The 21,213-nt window shown below is 53.6% G+C and overlaps 1 protein-coding gene across 3 annotated transcripts in view; it reads left to right on the top strand.

Moving 5' to 3' along the window:
• The window catches only part of NDUFA10 (NADH:ubiquinone oxidoreductase subunit A10), a 38,906-nt gene extending 24,374 nt beyond the window's left edge, over positions 1 to 14,532 (top strand). For all 3 annotated transcript variants that reach the window (XM_061412836.1, XM_061412837.1, XM_061412838.1), the window contains one exon: positions 14,190 to 14,532. In XM_061412836.1, the coding sequence (XP_061268820.1) occupies positions 14,190 to 14,253 (64 nt within the window). In that variant the 3' untranslated portion in view covers positions 14,254 to 14,532. The remainder of the gene's footprint in view (positions 1 to 14,189) is intronic.
• Positions 14,533 to 21,213: the final 6,681 nt, after the last annotated feature.

Here is a 21,213-nt window from a genome sequence, read left to right as displayed (position 1 = left end):
TTATTAGACTTACACACATTTAGAATTGCTGCACTTTCCTAATAGAGCCACCCTTTTGTTGTTCAATAGCTAAATCATGTCCGACTCTTTGCGACGCCATGGACTGCAGCACACCAGGCTTCTCTGCCCTCCACTGTCTGCCGGAGCTTGCTCAGACTCACGTCCATTGAGTCAGTGATGCCATGCAACCTCTCATCTTCTGTCTCCCCCTTCTTCTCCTGCCCTCAATCTTTCCCAGCATCAGGGTCTTATCCAGTGAGTTGGCTCTTCACATCAGGCGGCCAGAGTTTTGGAGCTTCAGCATCAGTCTCTCTGTGTGTGATTAAACTCTCCTTGCATCACTGGTGCCGGTTCTTACTTCGGGGCACTTCACTGCTCACTTCGGTGGCGTCCACAGCCCTCCTTCGGTTACTATTTGCATGGTGGTGCTTTTTCCACGTCTTTCAATTTCATTCTTTGCGTATCTTTGTATTTCCGGTGGACACCTTCTAACCTGAGGACTTTGTCTTTAGTTTTTGCCCAGTCTAACTATGGGGGATATTTATGTGTTCACATTTAGTGCAATTGCTGATACATTTTGTGTTTAAATAGTTTATGTTAACTGTATATTTTATATTTTCCTACCTCTTCTTTGTATATTTTTTGTCTTGCCTGCTTGTGGATTAGAGTGCTGTTGTTTGTAACATTTTATTCCGTCTCCTCTTCTGCTCGCTCACTAGTTACGGCTTCTCCCACAGTTTCTTCGTGGCGGCCTGGTGATCAGCGCTCACCCTTGACTCGCTGACTTCTTACGGGCATTGGTGATCCTCTAGTCCCACAGCGTCCTCCCCTGGAGCACTTCTGCTTCCCTTTACCCGGTCCTGTGTGCTGTTGCTGTCACTGTCTATGTAGACCTTGGGGACACTGTGGTTATTGTTCATGCAGTCAGTTCACACACACTGAGCCCTGGCTGCCCTGCTGCTGAAGCCTCCCTGGTCTGCACACCCTCCTGTAGGTCGTGGTCCTTCTGTCGGAGGAAGTTTTGCTGACAGCAGAGTCTCACCCTTATTGGTTAAGATGTTCTTTAAGCTGTTCTGATTTTCATCTTGGAATTTTTCAAATTTACAAAAGTAACAGGAACAGAAAACTAACTTCCGAACCTCTGTCAGTGATGAGCATCACGCCCGTGATCTTCAGCCGTCCTGACACACGGATTCTCAGAGTGTGGTCGCGTGTCAGGGCACCTGGGCGCCCATGAGGAATGCCAGTTCTCAGGCCCCAGCCCTGGAGCAGTCCCTGGTGATGGGGCCTGGAGCCTGTTTTAGGGAGTCCTCCAGCCAGTTCTGGTACACACTAAGGTTTGAGAACCATGGCTTTAATGTGTAATTCTTACAAACAAGGACATTCTCCCACATAACCACAATACAGCTGTCAAGGTTAGGAAATTAACATTCATGCATTACTGCCTCTGATCCACAGACCTTGTTCAGAGCTCATCAGCTGTCCCAGGAAGGTTCACGTGCTGCCTGATAAGATGCAGTAAGTTCCCTAACATCCCTACAAAAACCACACAAAACCTAAGTCTGATCATGGGAAAACATCCAAACCAAACCAAATTGAGGGATATTAAAAAATAACCATCCTGTGATCTTCAAAGTGCCAACGTCTTGAATATCAAGGAAAGTCTGAAGAACTGATCGTATTCATAGATTCTAAAGAGACAAGAAAACTAAATGCAATCCATTACCTTGCTTTAGATGCCTTTGCTCTGTCAGGCAGCATGTGATTCCTGTTTGTCCTGTCACGGGTTCTGTTAACTCTGGTCACCTGACTGAGGTGCTGTTCTCACTGTAAAGTTAACTGTTTTACTCTTTGTAATTAATAAATATTTACAGTGGAAGTTCCTTGAAACCATGTAAATGTCCGTTTCCTCATCAGACTCTGACCTGGTAGTTGGCATCTGAGCATTTTCTTGGCTGAATTAATGGTTAATGTGACAGCTATCAAAGCGTAATTATCCAGATTCCATCATTCCTTCTACATCATTAGTTACTGTTCTGCTGTGAAGAGATGGTCTCTCCCCTCTCTGCTTATTCATTTATACATTGGTATCACTGGATTCCCGAGATTGCTATTTTATACCCGTGTGTCTGTATTCACTTGTCTGAGTGTACTGACAGCCACGAGTGCTCACCTTTAATTCCAGGCTCCTCCTCATTGTCCCCGTCCCATCCTGCTCAGGCAGCCAGACACCTGGCCCCCTCGGTTCAGCGTTTCCTTCCCGGCCGCGCCCTCGGGCATCACCACGCTCCCTCCCCTGCTGCCTCTGCCCCATTGCACAGCCCTCGTGGAGCCTGGTGCCGCCCCTCAGTGCCCGCTCCGACCCCTGGAGCTGCTGACCTCTTTTGAAAGCCTTTTCCGTATACCTCTGGCAGGGTCTTGCTGTGTTTGGGGGCAGTGTTTCTGACTTGGTTCTGAGCATCTGTGCTGTCTCGGGGGGTGTGCGTCTGTACCTTCGTGTCTGCTCTGCTTAGAGTTCACGGCATTCTTTGGCTGATGCATGTTGCCGGGTTTGGAGCAGTCTGGCTTGCCCCCGTTTCTCTCCTCTCCTTGGCGCCGCACGCTGGGCCCTTTCTGCCATGTTCTGTGTGCTCCTTCCTGTCTTTTTGCTGTTTGCTCTGTGACCTTCAGCCCAGATGTGCCCTTCACTCTGTCCTAATCACTGACTCTCTTCAGCTCTTCTGGATCTGCTCTTAGGCCTGTATTTTCTATATCTGAGATTTTAACTTTCATCGTACTTGTTTTTGATTTTAGAATTTCATTCTTTTTTTCCTAAATAATTTCAAGTCATCTGTTGAAATTATTTTGTTATCTAATTTCTCTTGCGTATCAGTCAAAAAGTTATCTGGTAAATGTAATATTTGGACCTCTGTTAGATCTGTTTAAACTCATTCTCCCTCTGGTCTTTTCGTTTGGGGACATCTAATCTTATGTTTTGGTATACTGGTATTTTTTTAAATGCCAGTCATTATTTTGGAGGAACAGTTAAGATGGTGTGAGGCTGTGGCACTGTGCTGTCTGTTGTCCAGCAGCATGTCAGTTGGCAGGCCCCCGTGTCCGTCAGAGGCCCCGCCGGCGGGCGCTGCTCTGGGGTTTGAGAGGCCTGGCGTGTCTCCCGTGTGTGCTTCCTGATGGAGCCCTTGTGCTGGACTGCTTCTCTGCGGGGGGTGGCGCTTGACCCCTGCTGGGGGCCCACTGGGCTTCTGACTCCTGCCAGTAAGTGCAGGCGGGGCCCCTGGATGCAGTCAGCCCCGCCTTTGCCATCCTCTTCTGGGGCCTTGGAACTTCCCTGCGTTTGATGTCTTGGCACACATTGTTTTTCAAATGTTGTCCATTTTTCACGGTGGCTCGGGGTGGACTGGGCCTGTGCTCGTCCACCAGAAGCTGGACATATTCGTCATTTCGCCGAGCAACTCAGTGAGCCTGTGTGGCAGCTCTTCATCACTGTTGTGTTTTCTCTTATTTTTAATCTGTGACCATTAAAGGGAGGCTGCTATATTGGACTTAGGATTATAGTGGTTAGAAATGTTGGGATTTTTAGTCAATATTTAAATGATTGGGGAAGTCTAGTTCATAAAATTCTTAAGTTTTTAAAAAATAACTTCATTTTTTAAGAATAATTTTACACTTATGAAAAATTAGGATGATATTAGAGAGGGCTTCCCAGGTGGCACAGTGGTGAAGACTCCGCCTGCCAGTGTGGGAGACATGAGAGATGTGGGCTGCTCCTGAGTCAGGAAGATCTCTTGGAGTAGGAAAGGTCAGCGCACTCCCGTGTTCTTGCCTGGGAAACCCCATGGACAGAGCAGTCTGGAGGGTTACAGTCCACGGGGTGGCAAAGAGCCGGACACGACCGAGCGTGCGCACACAGAGGACACGACCGAGCGTGCGCACACAGAGGGTTCTTGTTGTTGCTGTTCAGTTGTGGCCAACTCCTTGCGACCCTGTGGACTGCAGCATGCCAGGCTTCCTTGTCCTTCACTGTCTCCCTGAGCTTGCTCAAACTCATGTCCATCGTGTTAGTGATGCCAGTCAACCATCTCATCCTCTGTCTGTCCCCTTCTCCTCCTGCCCTCAATCTTTCCCTGCATCAGGGTCTTTTCTAATGAGTCGGCTCTTCACATCAGGTGGCCAAAGTATTGGAGCTTCAGCATCAGTCCTTCCAATGAATGAATATTCAGGACTGATTTCCTTTATGATTGACTGGTTGGATCTTCTTGCAGTCCAAGGGACTCTCAAGAGTCTTCTCCAGCATAACTCAAAAGCATCAGTTCTTCGGTGCTCAGCCTTCTTTATGGTCCAACTCTCACATACATACATGACCACTGGAAAAACCATAGCTTTGACTTAGCTGGACCTTTGTCATTAAAGTGATGTCTCTGCTTTTTAATATGCTGTCTAGGTTTGTCATAGCTTTTCTTCCAAGGAGCAGGCATCTTTTAATTTCATGGCTGCAGTCACCATCTGCAGTGATTTTGGAGCCCCAAGGAAATAAACTCTGTCACTGTTTCCATTGTTTTCCCATCTATTTGCCATGAAGTGATGGGACCAGATGCAATGATCTTAGTTTTTTTGAATGTTGAGTTTTAAGCCCGCTTTTTCACTCCCCTTTTTCACTTTCATCAAGAGGCTCTTTAGTTCCTCTTTGCTTTCAGCTATAAGGGTGGTGTCATCTGCGTATCTGAGGTTCTTGATATTTCTCCCAGCAATCTTGATTCCAGCTTGCACTTTATCCAGTCTGACATTTAGCATAATGTGCTCTGCACAGGAGCAAGGTGACTCCTTTCCCAATTTGGAACCAGTCCATCGTTCCATGTCCAGTTCTGTTTCCTGACCTGCATACAGATTTCTCAGGTGGTCTTCTATTCCCATCTCTTTAAGAATTTTCCACAGTTCATTGTGATCCACACAGTCGAAGGCTTTAGCATAGTCATTGAAACAGATATTTTTCCAGAATTGTCTTGCTTTTCTGTGATCCAGTCAGATCAGATCACTCGCTCAGTCGTGTCCGACTCTTTGCGACCCCATGAAACGCAGCACGCCAGGCCTCCCTGTCCATCACCAACTCCCAGAGTTTACCCAGACTCACATCCATCGAGTCAGTGATGCCATTCAGCCATCTCATCCTCTGTCGTCCTCTTCTCCTCTTGCCCCCAGTCCCTCCCAGCATCAGAGTCTTTTCCAGTGAGTTAACTCTTGGCATGAGGTGGCCAAAGTACTGGAGTTTCAGCTTTAGTATCATTCCTTCCAAAGAAATCCCAGGGCTGATCTCCTTCAGAATGGACTGGTTGTATCTCCTTGCAGTCCAAGGGACTCTCAAGAGTCTTCTCCAACAACACAGTTCAAAAGCATCAATTCTTCGGCGCTCAGCCTTCTTCACAGTCCAATTCTCACATCCATACATGACCACAGGAAAAACCATAGCCTTGACTAGACGAACCTTTGTTGGCAAAGTAATGTCTCTGCTTTTCAATATGCTATCTAGGTTGGTCATAACTTTCCTTCCAAGGAGTAACCGTCTTTCAATTTCGTGGCTGCAGTCACCATCTGCAGTGATTTTGGAGTCCAGAAAAATAAAGTCTGACACTGTTTCCACTGTTTCCCCATCTATTTCCCATGAAGTGATGGAACCAGATGCCATGATCTTCATTTTCTGGATGTTGAGCTTTAAGCCAACTTTTTCACTCTCCACTTTCACTTTCATCAAGAGGCTTTTTAGTTCCTCTTCACTTTCTGCCATAAGGGTGGTGTCATCTGCATATCTGAGGTTATTTATATTTCTCCCAGCAGTCTTGATTCCAGCTTGTGCTTCTTCCAGTCCAGCGTTTCTCATGATGTACTCTGCATATAAGTTAAGTAAACAGGGTGACAATATACAGCCTTGACGTACTCCTTTTCCTATTTGGAACCAGTCGTTGTTTCATGTCCAGTTCTAACTGTTGCTTCTTGACCTGCATACAAATTTCTCAAGAGGCAGATCAGGTGGTCTGGTATTCCATGTCTTTCAGAATTTTCCACAGTTTATTGTGATCCACACAGTCAAAGGCTTTGGCATAGTCAATAAAGCAGAAATAGATGCTTTTCTGTAACTCTCTTGCTTTTTCCATGATCCAGCGGATGTTGGCAATTTGATCTCTGGTTCCTCTGCCTTTTCTAAAACCAGCTTGAACATCAGGAAGTTCACCATTCACATATTCCTGAAGCCCGGCTTGGAGAATTTTAAGCATTACTTTACTAGCGTGTGAGATGAGTGCAATTGTGCGGTAGTTTGAGCATTCTTTGGCATTGCCTTTCTTTGGGATTGGAATGAAAACTGACCTTTTCCAGTCCTGTGGCCACTGCTGAGTTTTCCAAATTTGCTGGCATATTGAGTGCAGCACTTTCACAGCATCATCTTTCAGGATTTGGAATAGCACAACTGGAATTCTATCACCTCCACTAGCTTTGTTCATAGTGATCTAAGGCCCAGTTGACTTCACATTCCAGGATGTCTGGCTCTAGGTCAGTGATCACACCATCATGATTATCTGGGTCGTGAAGATCTTTTTTGTACAGTTCTTCTCTGTATTCTTGCCATCTCTTCTTAATATCTTCTGCTTCTGTTAGGTCCATACCATTTCTGTCCTTTATCGAGCCCATCTTTGCATGAAATGTTCCTTTGGTATCTCTGATTTTCTTGAAGAGATCTCTAGTCTTTCCCATTCTATTGTTTTCCTCCATTTCTTTGCATTGATCACTGAAGAAGGCTTTCTTATCTCTTCTTGCTATTCTTTGGATCTCTGCATTCAGATGTTTATATCTTTGCTTTTCTCCTTTGCTTTTCGCTTCTCTTCTTTTCACAGCTATTTGTAAGGCCTCCCCAGACAGCCATTTTGCTTTTTTGCATTTCTTTTCCATGGGGATGGTCTTGATCCCTGTCTCCTGTACAATGTCACGAACCTCATTCCATAGCTCATCAGGCACTCTATCTATCAGATCTAGGCCCTTAAATCTATTTCTCACTTCCACTGTATAATCATAAGGGATTTGATTTAGGTCATACCTGAATGGTCTAGTGGTTTTCCCTACTTTCTTCAATTTAAGTCTGAATTTGGCAATAAGGAGTTCATGGTCTGAGCCACAGTCAGCTCCTGGTCTTGTTTTTGCTGACTGTATAGAGCTTCTCCATCTTTGGCTGCAAAGAATATAATCAATCTGATTTCGGTGTTGACCATCTGGTGATGTCCATGTATAGAGCCTTCTCTTGTGTTGTTGGAAGAGGGTGTTTGTTATGACCAGTGCATTTTCTTGGCAAAACTCTATTAGTCTTTGCCCTGCTTCATTCCATATTCCAAGGCCAAATTTGCTTGTTACTTCAGGTGTTTCTTGACTTGCTACTTTTGCATTCCAGTCCCCTATAATGAAAAGGACATCTTTTTTGGGTGTTAGTTCTAAAAGGTCTTGTAGGTCTTCACAGAACCGTTCAACTTCAGCTTCTTCAGCATTACTGGTTGGGGCATAGACTTGGATTACTGTGATATTGAATGGTTTGCCTTGGAAACGAACAGAGATCATTCTGTCGTTTTTGAGATTGCATCCAAGTACTGCATTTCGGACTCTTTTGTTGACCATGATGGCTACTCCATTTCTTCTGAGGGATTCCTGCCCACAGTAGTAGATATTACTGGTCACCTGAGTTAAATTCACCCATTTCAGTCCATTTCAGTTCGCTGATTTTGGCAATTTGATCTCTGTTTCCTCTATCTTTTCTAAATCCAGCTTGAACATCTGGAAGTTCTTGGTTCATATACTGTTGAAGCCTGTCTTGGGGAATTTTGAGCATTACTTCACTAGCGTGTGAGATGAGTGCAATTGTGTGGTAGTTTGAGCATTCTTTGGCATTGCCTTCCTTTGGGATTGGAATGAAAACTGACCTTTCCCAGTCCTGTGGCCGCTGCTGAGTTTTCCTAATTTGCTGGCATATTGAGTGCAGCACTTTCACAGCATCATCTTTTAGGATTTGAAATAGCTCAGTGGAATTCCATCACCTCTACTAGCTTTGTTCATAGTGATGCTTCCTGAGGCCCCCTTGATTTTGCACTGTAGGATGTCTGGCTCTAGGTGAGTGATCACACCATCATGGTTATCCAGGTCATGAAGATCTTTTTTGTATAGTTCTGTGTATTCTTGCCACCTCTTCTTAAGACTTTCTGCTTCTGTTAGGTCCATGCCATTTCTGTCCTTTATTTTGCCCATCTTTGCATGAAATGTTCCCTTTGTATCTCCAATTTTCTTGAAGAGATCTCTAGTCTTTCCCATTCTATTGTTTTCTTCTGTTTCTTTGCATTGATCACTAAGGAAGGCTTTCTTATCTCTCCTTGCTATTGTTTGAACTCTGCATTCAAATGGGTATATCTTTCCTTTTCCCTTTTGCCTTTCACATCTCTTCTTTTCTCAGCTATTTGTAAGGCCTCCTCAGACAACCCAATTTGCCTTTTTGCATTTCTCCCTCTTGGGGATGGTTTTGATGACCACATCTTGCACAGTGTTACAGACCTCCGTCCATAGTTCTTCAGGCACTCTTTCTATCAGATCTAATCCCTTGGATTTGTTTGTCACTTCCACTGTATAATCGTAAGGCGTTTGATTTAGGTCATACCTGAATGGTCTAGTGGTTTGCCTTACTTTCTTCAATTTAAGTCTGAATTTTTAAAAAATGGTAAGTTGAAATTAGAATGTAAATAATAGTGAGTGTATCTCTTCATTCACAGAATTTTGTTTGGACCTTAAAGACGTGAGCAAGAGTTATTGCCAAATTTCACTGTGGAAAGGGCGTTGCGGGGAATTAAAGACGAACAGATAAAACCCGTCTGTGAATTTCTCCTCCAGTGGTCTGTATCCAGAAAGATTTTTCTCTCCCTGAAGGTTCCCTGGCCCGGCTATGAGCATAGTTCTAGAAATGGCCGAGCTAGCAGCCAGCGAGGCCGCTGTCCTCTGAGACCCCGAGACAGGGGTGGCTCCGTGCAGGGGTGAGCGAGCGGCGTGGGGACATTTTAAGGGATTGCTTCTTTCCCAGCCGGATTGATTCAGTACTAGAGCAGAGGGTGGTTTGCGGCCGTTTACTTCCTGGAATAAGCGAGAATCAGCAGGGTGCTTTCTATGGCGATAGCCTGCTGAAGTGAGTTACCTGGTTTCCCTGTACAGGAAAGCAGCATTTAAAAATGAGTGTCTAGCCGTCTGAATATGAGCGGTTTGTCCAGTCGGCCCTTTACAGTGTTGGGCAAGATCTTACAGGTGGCCCCCTCCATTTCCGCGGTCTGTGGTTCCGCCGCGTTGTTCAAGGGTCAGCTGTATCATCCTGATTAACATAGTAAAGGTAATAAGCCGAAACCTGCATCATGGTCTCCTCAGAAGCCTGAGGAGCTCTGGCCCTGCGCCTGTGGGGGCCTGGGAAGTAGGAGGGGGTGGTGTTCTCAAGACACACCCGTTGTGATGGCAGTGGAGAGGCGGGACTTAGGTCCTGCGGGGGAGGCTGAGCTTGTTGACGCTCTGGTTGGAGATGCCTGGGTAGTGCTTCCAATTCTTGGAAAAAGACATTTCTTTTTTGTTCAGCTGACACCTTCTGATTCGTTGGTAGGGTCTTCCTCCTTGCTTCCATCTTCAGTTTCTTACTCTAAACATCGTGAACGCAGTCGCTGTATTCCGTGTGTGGTGTAGGGGCTGGAGCCTGACTCCATCTTTTACCGTTTTCTCTGATTCCTACCCGTGGTGGCTTACTTCCTGCTGCCTTTGGAGACCTTGGACCCTGAGTTCATGCTTTGTGGGTGTTTACCCCTGGCCCTCCTCAGGACAGGATGGTTCAGGAAGTTTTGAATTCAGGTGAACCCAGACTGTCTGGAAATCAGTTACCTTGGTTCGTAGCTGGGTGTACTCCTGCCAGGGTATTTCATTCACGGGGCATCCTGTGTTGTCCGCTGATGCTGACGGCCCTGCTCCTAGATGGACTGTGCTGGCTCCAGGCCCAGGGATTCAGGAAGTGCTCGGGTTGAAGCTTCCTTTGCTGCTTGTGGGATCCCAGGCCCCGATGGTAAGGATCAGGAGCCCACACTTGTGTGAGGACCGGCTGAGGCAGTGAATTCTTAAGGTCCCCGTTGAGACCTCCTTGTGCATTCTCCACCCACCTCCCTCCCTTCCCCTCTCCCTGCCCCCCAGCCACTTCTGAGCTGCACGGAGGTGCATCACCACGACCACTTGCCCGAAGCCCCGGGGGTGGAGCCTGCCACTCAACGCTGCTTTCCCGCTCCCTCTCCGTTTCAGCCCCAGGTGAAATCTCACATTGCTCAGCAGTGCAGCTAAATGCGTTTCTGGAGGTTTTTCAGGGTACTGGGCTGTTGTTTTGCTGGAAGCGGAAGGCTTCTCTGTTTTTGTTTGTGATCTGAAAGCTAATTTGGAGCTGGGTCTTCCATGTCCCCTCCGCAGAGGGTCCGAGCAGGGAGCTGGGTCTCCCTTTGCTCAGTGGACAGAGAACCGTTGAGCCCCAGTTCAGGGCGCGTGAGGGAAGCCTTGCGCTGTGATGCTCCAGAGAGCTGCGGCATCTCGAGGGCGCTGAATGGTGGGGGCCACGCTCCCCCAGCCCCTGCTCCGCGAGGCACGCCCCTGGCGTCTGTCACGTGTTTCTTGTTTCCAGCGCTGTTTGCTGTTCTTGGCGCTGGGGCCGTGGAGGGATAAGAGTTAGCGGGGAGTGCGTAGGGGAGTGCGTAGCAGGGCCTCTGAGTGCTGAGGGACTCGGGTGGGGTCTTGGGTGCCTGCCCGCGTGGGTGTTGGTGTCCCTGCCGCACTTGGGGCGGGGGGCAGTGGTCCTGGGAGGTAGAGGCAGGCTCGGCTCATTCCAGGAATGGAAGCGTCCTTGCGGCGGGGAGAGGGGTAGGCAGCGTGCAGGAGAGGAGGGCTCTGTCGGTGAGAGTGCGGCCCAGGGAGGCCCCCCAAGGCTCTGGCAGGACGACCTCCCGAGACTGAGCCGGTGCCTCGCTTGTCAGCCCTTGTGTGGGCTCTGCCACTTCACCTGCCGTGACACAGGGGCCTTGACTAGTGGTGAGCTTTTTAGGAGAGAAAGTGTCTCGGAGTTTCATGTGCTAAGAATGAATGGTTTGGTTTGGTTTGGTTTCGCTGACCTGTGGCCTGGGTGCTTGTTTGCAGACCTGTGGCGGCCCTGGCCGGGCTCCCGCTGGCCTTCGCCTCCATGCAGTCTCCAGGGACTGCCTGGAGTCTCAGAGGGACGTGAGAGCCATTTATCAGCACGTTTTCCATGCACACACTGCCCCCAGCTCTGAAGTTGGAAGTGACCCTGTAAACAAATTCATATAAATACTGAATGTTTGCATGAGTGCCTACTAATTTTTTTAAGCCATTTTCAAATGCTGCATCAGGTCGCTTTTTATTTCTTCACAGCCCTTCCTTGGGGTAGACAAACCGGGAATTGGTTTCCACTTTACCGATTCTGTCCCTTTCCAATTTAAGGAGGCCAGATGCTATTAAGATACTGTGTTCCCTCCATGAGTCAGATCGTGTCCAAGACAGTGGCTGGGATAGCAGGGTCTTCAGCTTTCTCTCCTGCTGTTTGCATTTCCTTAGCACCTCAGCTCGCTATCTTCATTTTCAGTGTCAAGTTCTCCTTTACCAGTTTTAAAAATAGAGTTGTTCAATAACTTTAATATGTTAATGTTGTATGTTCTTGCCTTTACAAAGTTCACTTTACTAAGGACAAACTTGCAATACACAGAAAAGCCTTAGGATCAGTTTATCTAAATCTGCTGAAGAAGACAGGTACAGACGTGGCTGTTTCGTACTTCCTCTTGACATTCAGACCTTAGTTAGGACTAATTCGGCATCTGTTTTTTGTGCTGAAATGCCCATTCTTGGTTAGAGGCTGTTTGACTTGAGTAGATGTCTGACGCTTTCAGTCTGCCCTTCGTTAGCTGTAGCTGGAAGAGGCTCTAAGACCTGCCTGTCTCCCCCCACCGCGCCTTGGTCCCCGCGGAAAGCTGCTGTTGCAGTTCAGCGTTAGTCTGCCTGTCCCATTATTTGCATTGCTGTGTGTAGGAAATAATGTGTGTCCCTCGGAGAGGAGAGTCAGCGTCAAAGGTAGACATCCTGCCAGGTGCACCGGTTTGTGCAGAGGTGCGGGTTTCCTCGGGGCCTGCGGCTCTGAAGAGAAGGGCAGCCTTTCTTCCACAGCCTGGCCGGCCGGGGCGCCCACACTTCACTCGTGTTCAGTTGTCACTTCTGTTTTAGGATTTTTAGGAACGTCCTATTCTCAGGTGTTTGAACAGGTATTGAGTTAGGAGCTTCCTTTTCAGCTCATGTGAGTTGAGTGGAGTTAAGACGTTTACCTGTATGGCACTGCGACCCTGCGGTGTGAGGATGAGCCTCTAGCGTGGGTGTATTTGCAGTGGGTGCTCTGCCTGTCCTGCACTGCATCCCCTTCTCCCATGTCCCGTTGGGCAGGGGGCACTCAGGCCCTCCAGCGCTTTCCACCTGCTGCTGTCCCACTTCCCGACTGGCTCATGTGTTCTGTGTATTTTCCAAGCTTAGAGAACATAGGACTGGCGTTCATGTCTCTCAAAGCCACTAGGACACAGTGCGCCAGAGGTGGAAGAATCTGTTTCCTCCAGGAGAATGAGTGAATATGTGTTTGTTTTCTCAGTTGGCTGGTGTCTGAGCAGCTGGCTAACTCAGCCTGTGCCGGCATCTCTAAGCACCCGGAGCAGCCTCTGTGGCCTCGGACCTCTCGAGCCCCTTCTGGCACTCTTGCTGTCCAGGCTGGAGCAGGTGGAGCTGGGGCCTCCCCTGGCGTCAGGGCTCTCCAGGGCCTCAGATGCCCCGTGGTCAGACTCGGCGCATCAGTTTGTTCCCGCTCCCGCTGGGCCGCACTCAGAGCTCACACCCACCGTCCCTGCCGGCTCCCCCGATCAGGGCGGGCCCACGCCGGCCAGAGCGCTGAGCTCCAGCCAGGCCAGGGGCTGTGCTCCTGCTGGCTTGTCAGGCACCTCCTGAGGGACGTGCCGGGCGGCCCTGTGACCTCTGCCTTCACGGCTCCACGGAGGGGGTGTGCAAGTGAGGAACTGAATTGGTGGTGGAGGCGCAGGTTGGTGGAAAGGGGATATGGAGTGAGAAAAAGGAAGAAGCTAGTTTTGGGTCTCACTATGAAACACTGCAGACGGAAACCTCCTGGGGTTCTCTGCCGACTTCTCTCCACTGAGAGGGCTGCTGGGATCTGGGGACCCCACTCGGTGCCCACGGCCAATCAAGGCTGCCCAGAGAGGGCCAGAGGGCATACTGTGGCGCAGTTACTAGAGGCTGGCAGGCTCTGCGGCTCCAGACTCTGCTCGTGTTTATTCTCTGCTCTGTGGTTTAATATCCGATTCACAAAGAAGACGGCAGAGCCTTCCTGGACCGTCCTGCAGTGCTGGCGGCTGGCCTGGCGGGGTCTGCTGCTGTTATGGAGGCTGGAGAGCCTCTCAGAGCGTCCCTGAGATCCGAACTCTGTTCTCTGGACGTGAGGCTGCAGTCCGTCATTCAGATGAAACGTTACTTTCTGACGTGATAAACTTGAAGGCGTGCCAACGTCTTAGACTGTTCCTGCTACAGCGCCGTGTTTGTGCGGCAGTTGGCTGGGAGCGCCTCGTGGACGAGAGTGGGGAGGGGAGATGTGCCTGCAGCTCCTGCTTCGTGGCCGCTCCCGCTTCCCACCCTGTGTCCTCGGGCCCCCGCCCCGACCGGCCGTGCGGTCCCTGCGGGAGGCGCAGGCAGGAGACGGGAGGGTTGGGGGAAGGGCTGACACGTCCCCTGCCGCCACCCTTCCCGCGTGGCTGCGGCTCCCCTGGGCCAGATCTGTTTCTGCCCGTGGCTCCACGGCCCCCGCGTGACAGCAAGGCAGCGCTTGGGTTGGTGTTGACAGTATTTGTGTTTATAGCGCCCCACCAGGGTGGAAGCTCCCAGGGGCGGGGTCCTGTCGTGTTTTATTCCCAAGGAGCCCCTCACCCTTGCAGCAGGAAGCCCCAGGGGCAGGCCCCCCTGTCCTGGGGCACAAGGGACGGAGCAGGGAGGCTATCGGTGAGCGGGGGACGTGTGTCTGCTGTAAACTGCTGGTAACCACACTCTCCGTTCCACAGCTGCCAGGCCGCAAGTACTGCGCCGGGTACAACGAGGACGTGGGGGACAAGTGGATCTGGCTGAAGTGATGCCTCCCGGAGGCCGCCTTGCAGGGACGAAGACACGCCCAGGCCCCCAGCTCCTGCACTCCGCTAGCCTCACGCTGGGGGGCAGGGGTGCAGACAGAAGCCCCCCAGTTAGGGGGCCCAGCTTCCTTCTACAGCGCTTGTCCCTGGGCAAGCAGCGTCCGCTGTGAGAGAGCAGGCACCGCCTGGAGCGTCTCCTTCCCCACAGCCCGGCTGTGTCGGGCCCAGTCTGCGCCTGTGTCTTCAGACTTCGAGAAATAAAACTGTTTCTGTGGCACCTCTCTCCGTGATGCATCTGCACGCGCACATACGTGACACATATGTGTGTGTGTGCACACCATTAGCTCACAGTTTGCTTGGGTGTGGTTTGGTTTGGTTAAGACCTGTGTCAGGACTGAAGGTGGTCCTGAAGCGCTTATTTTGTGTGTTTTAGAACGTAGTTGCCGTGTTAGAGGAAAAGGAGAAAGAACGGAGGAAATAGCCAGAGGAGGGAGAAATTCCCCCCGATATATGGAGCTGGGCACTTGTAGCAGAGCTCTGGAAGTCTCCCGCGAGGACCGTGGTCAGCCAACCTCGTGACTCCTTGTTTCCAGGGGAGGTTCACGCAGAGGATGGTGGTGGGGTAAACCGCAAAAGCAAATCAGTGTACCTACGCCTTCATCGCCTGAAAGTCCAGTTTTCAGAAACGAGTCACGCGAGAGCAAGTCACGCTTCTTTATTCACCTCCATTGAAACTTGGAAAACAGAAGCGAGATTTCCTGCAGGCTAATTGTCCCCGTGTGCTCCTCAGGAGTTGAGCTGTTAAGCTGCAGAACCGCTCAGTCAGGTTTTCTGCCCCAGGGCTCCACGTGTTCAGCACACAGCTCCAAGCCACAGGTGACTGCTGAAACGTAAGTGAGGTGAGATCCCGTCAGTGTCGGGCTCAGTTCAGGTGCTTCCTCACCGCGTGGCCTGTGGCTCCAGTCCTGGACGGGGGTTGCTGCAGGAGCCCCGCCGCCTGCCTACCCGCCCACCCGCCCCCTCCTTCCCCTCTCTCCCCGTCCTCCCGCCCTCGCTGGCCTCGCTCTGGTCAGGTTTTAAGGATTAAAAAGTTTTCCAGCAGTTTCTGGGTTGGAATCCAGAGGCATTTCTCAAAAAAGCTGCTTTTGTCATTAAAAGTGAGTGCGCCAGGCAGGGGGCCAGTCCTGGAGCCCCTCACAGACCCCTTGGAGGAGAGGAAGGCAAGGGGAGGAGAGGAAGGGAAGGAAACTCGTCTGATTATCTGCCAGCATCTTGGCCTAAAGAGCCAGCGCTCACTGCGCCTACTGTCACGGCCGCAGGCCTGAGGTCAGCGGGCAGGCCTGTGACGGGCCTCGGGCAGGATGGTCAGTGCTGACCCTATGACCCTGCTCTGTAAGGAGCCAGTGCTCACTGCTCTCACTGTCACAGCCACGGGCCTGAGGTCAGTGGGCAGGCCTGTGACGGGCCTCGGGCAGGACGGTCAGTGCTGACCCTATGACCCTGCTCTGTAAGGAGCCAGCACTCACTGTCACAACTGTGGGCCTGAGGTCAGTGGGCAGGCCAGTGACGGGCCTTGGGCAGGATGGTCAGTGCTGACCTGGTGACCCTGCTCCGTAAGGAGCCAGCACTCACTGTCACGGCGGCGGGCCTGAGGTCAGCAGTCAGGCCAGTGACAGGCCTCGGGCAGGACGGTCAGTGCTAACCCGGTGACCCTGCTCCCTCCAGGCCGCAGGTGTGATCTGTGGGCTGAGGAGGGGATCACGTCGTGCTCGGGGTTTCTTTTCCTGGGAGGTTGGGCAGAAGAGCGCGTGTCCGAGCCTCTGCATGCACAGAAGGCCCAGGGAGCTACCGCGGCTGCGTCTCACAGGAAGGCCCACAGCCGCAAGAAACCCCGGGGGCAGGTCACAGCGCGCTTCCAGCCTCTCCTGCCCCAGGCTCGGGGAGGAAGCCTGTTGTCACAACCGCGCATGTGTTGTGTCTCCAGGAGGGAGGCTCCAAGAAGACGTCAGTTTCCCGTAACGCACCTTTTCTCTCAGGTTTTGTCACCAGGGGGGTGAGGCCCCCAGCTGCTTAGAGCGGGTGGCAGACAGGTCCTTACGTCCACCCCAGCTGGCAGGTCACTGGGCCCAGCGCTGACCAGGCGTGTGGCCCAACGCGGGGCAGGTGACCCAAGGATGCCGCTTACCTGTCCTCGTCTCGTCTCGGGCCGGGATCTGTGATACGACAGGAAGGAGACGTGCTCTTGCCTTGCCTACTGAAGCCCATTTTGTTTGTCAAAAGCCCGTCGGCCACCAGTTTGGCCCGGGGTCTCCGTGTCCTGTTCCCTTACCAGTGACCTGTTTCTGGGCTGGTCGTTCTTAGCGGTGCACATGTCAACACCAAGAAGCAAGCAGGGAGCATGTGTTGGTCAGCGGCGGGCTCTTCAATACGTGCGTGTGTGTGTTTAGCCTCCTGGGTCCCAGCCGCCGTTTGCAGCCCTGGACAGGGGGCAGAAAGGACACAGACCCTGGCTGCAGCTGCAGATGCGGGGTCCCTCGTGGGGAGAAGAGGGGCAAGTGGAGGTCCAGGCAGGCCCCGGGGCATCCCAGCACAGACACAGCGCTGTGCTGCTTCGGAGGAGGGCAGTGGGCCTGGAGCTGGCCAGGCGGTCCCAGTGCAGCCCCTCAGAGTCCACCTTGCGGGCTGGACCCACACCAGGAGGGCTGGCGGCCAGCACCAGGTTCCGTGTCGCAGTCCCGCTGTTGTAAGGCCTCTGCCGTCGGAGGCCTGCACGTCTCCACTGGCTTGGACCTCGCACAGCCGATGCCCTCCACCCTGCTCTGGCCCCTCCACGCTCTCAGAGGGTCTTGCTCCCCCAGCCCCGCAAACGCTGCGGTTGCTGAGCAGCCCTGCTCCCAGTGCGGTTTTCCACGTACTTAGGTCTATAGTATTTGCATACTTAACGTGAAGCTTGCTTTCGTAAGAGATGAATTTAATAAACTCATTTCTGTTGAAATAAAAAGCAAGAAGACTCTGCAATGCACCAGCCGAAGCCGAAATGAAAATGGATCCCTTCTGTAAAGAGGGAAAATCTTGCTGAGAGAAGTGATGTAGATGAAGAAGGAATTCCGGTGGCTAGAGGTCCCCACTGCATGAAGCCAGCAAGTGAGCCACTTACCTGCGGTCGTGTGGCCGTCTGTGGCTGGGAGGCGGCGGCAATGGCGGGGTGACGCCCTGGACTTAGGACCCTGATTTCCTGTCAGTGAGTCACTGCCTGCCAGCATGCTGTGCACTTGGGCATGTCCAGTCTTCTTGTTCAGTTACTCAGTCGTGTCCAGTTATTTTTGATCCCGTGGGCTGCAGCACGCCAGGCCTCCCTGTCTTTCACCATCTCCTGGACTTAACTCAAACTCATCTCCATCGAGTCGGTAATGCCATCCAACCATCTTATCCTTTGTCATCCCCTTCTCCTCCTGCCCCCAATCCCTCCCAGTGTCAGGGTCTTTTCCAGTGAGTCAACTCTTCTAATGAAGTGGCCAAAGTATTGGAGCTTCAGCATCAGCATCAGTCCTTCCAGTGAACACCCAGGACTGATCTCCTTTAGGATGGACTGGTTGGATCTCCTGGCAATCCAAGGGACTCTCAAGAATCTTCTCCAACCCCACAGTTCAAAAGCATCATCTCTGGTCTGGCTCTGGCCTTTTCTGACAGTTAACCAATTTACATTTGAGAGTACAAAAAAAAAAATCTAATGATAAATTTTTTACCTGGTCAGAAGTGACTGGAAAGACTCCAGGCTTTTTTCTTGGCTTTAGAATGAAACAGCCCTCGTCTCCGCTCCGGCAAGTGTCATCAGGTTTGTTTGTCTGGTGAGCCCGGGCCTGTCTCTGCCGCTTCCCTGGAAGGTGCAGGGCCAGCCTGTGCTCAGTCACCACGCCCTCCTTAAAAGCCGCTTTCACTTCTCGGTGCCCTCTGCTCCTCAAGCTGGCTGGCAGGAGCCCCTCAGGGCTGAGATGGCCCCCAGAGGACGTCACTGCGGGTGCTGGGGGGACACCGCAGGCCCAGGCCCGGGATCCCTGGGGAGGCAGCATGTCCTCCATGAGATCTTTCTGGAGGCGTTGGGAGCCGGGCGTGTGAGTGCAGTGCTGTGACCACGCAGAGCCTTCCCTGGGGTCTGGGCACACCCCAGCCCCTGCCTGGAGGTTGTCCACGTGGCCTGCAGCAGCCTCCAGCGGCCTCCAGCCTGTGGAAGGGGTGGTGAGCTGATGCCCCGAGAAGGGCAGTGTCCAGAGCTGCAGCCCCGATGAGGTCACAGCGAGGGCCTCAGGGTGGGGTGCTCAGCAGCGTGTCTTAGCCGGGACCCAGCCCCCCGGGGCTGATCCCACCTGGTCTCGATGGGGCCACCACTGAGCCTGCAGTGGCCTGTGGTGCCGTCACAAGTGACTGGGACTCAGCGGCTTGAACCACGCCCGTGTCCTCTCGCAGGAGGCCTCAGGGCCAGCTGTCCACAGGGGATCCGTTTCCCTGACATTTCCAGCTTCGGGACGCCGCCCAGGTCCCAGGGCTCACAGCCGCTCCTTGGGTCCCTGGCCTCCTTCCCTGAGCCTGGCCCTCCGGAGCCTCTGTCCAAGGGCCCCGTGAGAATGCAGCCCCATAAAATGCGGAGTGGCCAACTCCAGGCCCACGGTCACACCTGCAGGGCCCCCACCCCACCCACCATGTGCTGTCATGGCCATGGGTTTCAGGGGCAGGATGTGGACGTCTGGAGCCCGACACTCCCGCACGAGCCCCACTATGCAACAACAGGAAGGCCATCTAAGGACAGCGGGTGGCCTGGGGATGCTGCTGCTGGGCCCGCCCTGCGCCCCCGCCCCGTCCCCGGGGCTCCTCCCCTCCCCAGTGTCCCCTCCCGGGGCTCCCTGCCCTCCCCTCCCCGGGACCCTGCCCTGACCCAGGCCAGCTGCCCCTGTGCAGCTCATATCCTTGGGGGCGAGTCTGAGCAGTCAGCCTGTGACTTGAAGGAGGGTCTCCAGGGGCTCGCCTGGTGCAGAGGCTGCTCAGGGGGCAGGGGTCTTCCAGGAGGCAGTGATGGCCTCGACTCAGCATGGAAGTTGAAGAAAAGCCAGAAAAAGAACCCAGTGTCACCGAGGCCAGAGCCCTGTCCCCTCGGGGGCCCCCACTCTGTGCTCCCCCGCCCGCCCCACCTGCAGCCTGTCTGTCCCAGGGCCCACACCCCTGTCCACCTGCAGACCAGCTCCTCTGACAGCCTCAGGCCACATGGCATGACGGCATGGGCCAGGCCCGCGGGGTGCCCCGTGTGCAGACCTCGTGAGGACCACGGGCCAGAGTGGAGGCTCAGTGGGGCGCGCCAGGCCCCAGAGCCCCGGCCTGAGTGCTGGCAGCACCGCAACCCCCAGCTGGGCAGGGCCCCAGCCCGGCACTGCCTGCAGGCTGCAGGGGCACGCCCTCCCCACACCCGCTGCTTCGCCGGGTGACAACCAGGTGGAGCGCCGGAGGGCAGGGCCGGGCGTGGGGACCTGCCGCAGCCCACCTGGAGCGTCAGCATATGCTGTGTTTACCACCCTCCTCCCCTGCCCTGATACCACCGCACCGTGGACGGGGGAAGCGCGTTTCCCTCCACAGCCAGCACGGCCCTCGGGCCTGGTCAGGGCCCAGACCCAGGACCCCACTGCGAGTGGACAGCGGCCCCAGGGCCACCAGGGGGCGGTGGTGGAGCCGTGTTCCCCGAGTTTGATCCCGTTTCTTGGGAAGCCCTGGCTTCCGTCTAATTGCAGGCTGCCAGTCCTGGTGAAGAAAAACACTCCCAGGCTGGTGTGGTGGGAGCGCCCCGCTTCCCTGGCTGGTCCAGGCCCGGGCTGAACTACTGTAGGAGAGAAGCCCCAGCCCTGTGGGCTGCTGCTGCTGCTGCTAAGTCACTTCAGTCGTGTCCGACTCTGTGCGACCCTGTGGGCTCCTTGACAGCAAGTCTCCAGCCTGGGCCTTGGAGCTCAGGGCACCCCTGAGGGACTGCAGAGGCCCCCCTACCCCGTGGGCTGCTTTCCTGTTATGTCCTTGATGGGAAAGGCTTCAGCGTCGTGGGTCCCTTCAGGCCTGGCCTCAGGATACCCAGTGCCCGGGCAGGGAGTGGCCAGCCTGCCAGCAGCCTGGGTCTGGATCTGTGCCCTGCATCCTTGGGAGGACCAGCCAAGGCCGCCTTGCACCCTCAGGCTGCTGGCGTGCCTGTGACACACGGGAAGGAAGGAGCCGGGACCTGGAGCCCGAGGTCGCCTGGCTGTGGTTGCCAGGGCGCCCTCAGCTTCCAGCCCCAAGCACCCACGTGCCAAGGTCCATCCCTGGGAAGGCGTGTAGGGACCCCAGCCCTGAAGCGAGGAGCAGAGGAGGCAGGAAGGTGTCACAGAGAGGTGACGGGGAGGAAGGGCCGCCGCAGGCTGGCGGCTCCCTGTCCCACAGAGGCCCGAGGCCCCAGGGCCCGACTGGAGGATGCACAGGAACCCAGCTGTCACTCGTGAGAAGCTGAAGCAACGATGTGGGGCGTGGGTGGTCCCCAGATGGGCCGGCATCCAGGAAGGGGTCCACGGCAGGGAGGGCGGGCGTGCTGGGCGCCCGGGAGCCCATTCCCAGGAGGGACAGGACCTGTGGTGTGTTTGGAAGGTCGGTGAGGCTGCAGAGCGGGTGTGAGGTCCGAAGGGACGGGCGTGGAGGAGGGCGGGCGGGTGAGGGCCGTGCCGGGGCAGCTATGTGCCCGGGCTGTTCCAGGTTCCGCCGGCATCGTTGTTTAGCCCACCCGCCCGGGCTTCAACAGCCGGAGGGCACCCGAGAAGCACCTTGCTTGCCACAGAGTGTGTGTCCCGCCCGTGAGGGCGCTGGCAGATCCGGAACCTGCCAGGGGGACATCTCCCTTCTTGGTCTTGATGTTCCTGTCTGTTTTTCTGACCTGGATTTCGGGCACTCTGGCTCC

This window comes from Bos javanicus, chromosome 3 (genome assembly GCF_032452875.1).
Source record: "Bos javanicus breed banteng chromosome 3, ARS-OSU_banteng_1.0, whole genome shotgun sequence".
NCBI classification, from domain to species: domain Eukaryota; kingdom Metazoa; phylum Chordata; class Mammalia; order Artiodactyla; family Bovidae; genus Bos; species Bos javanicus.
The sequence above is the reverse complement of the archived record's forward strand: the minus strand, read 5'-3'. Positions and strand labels throughout refer to the sequence as shown.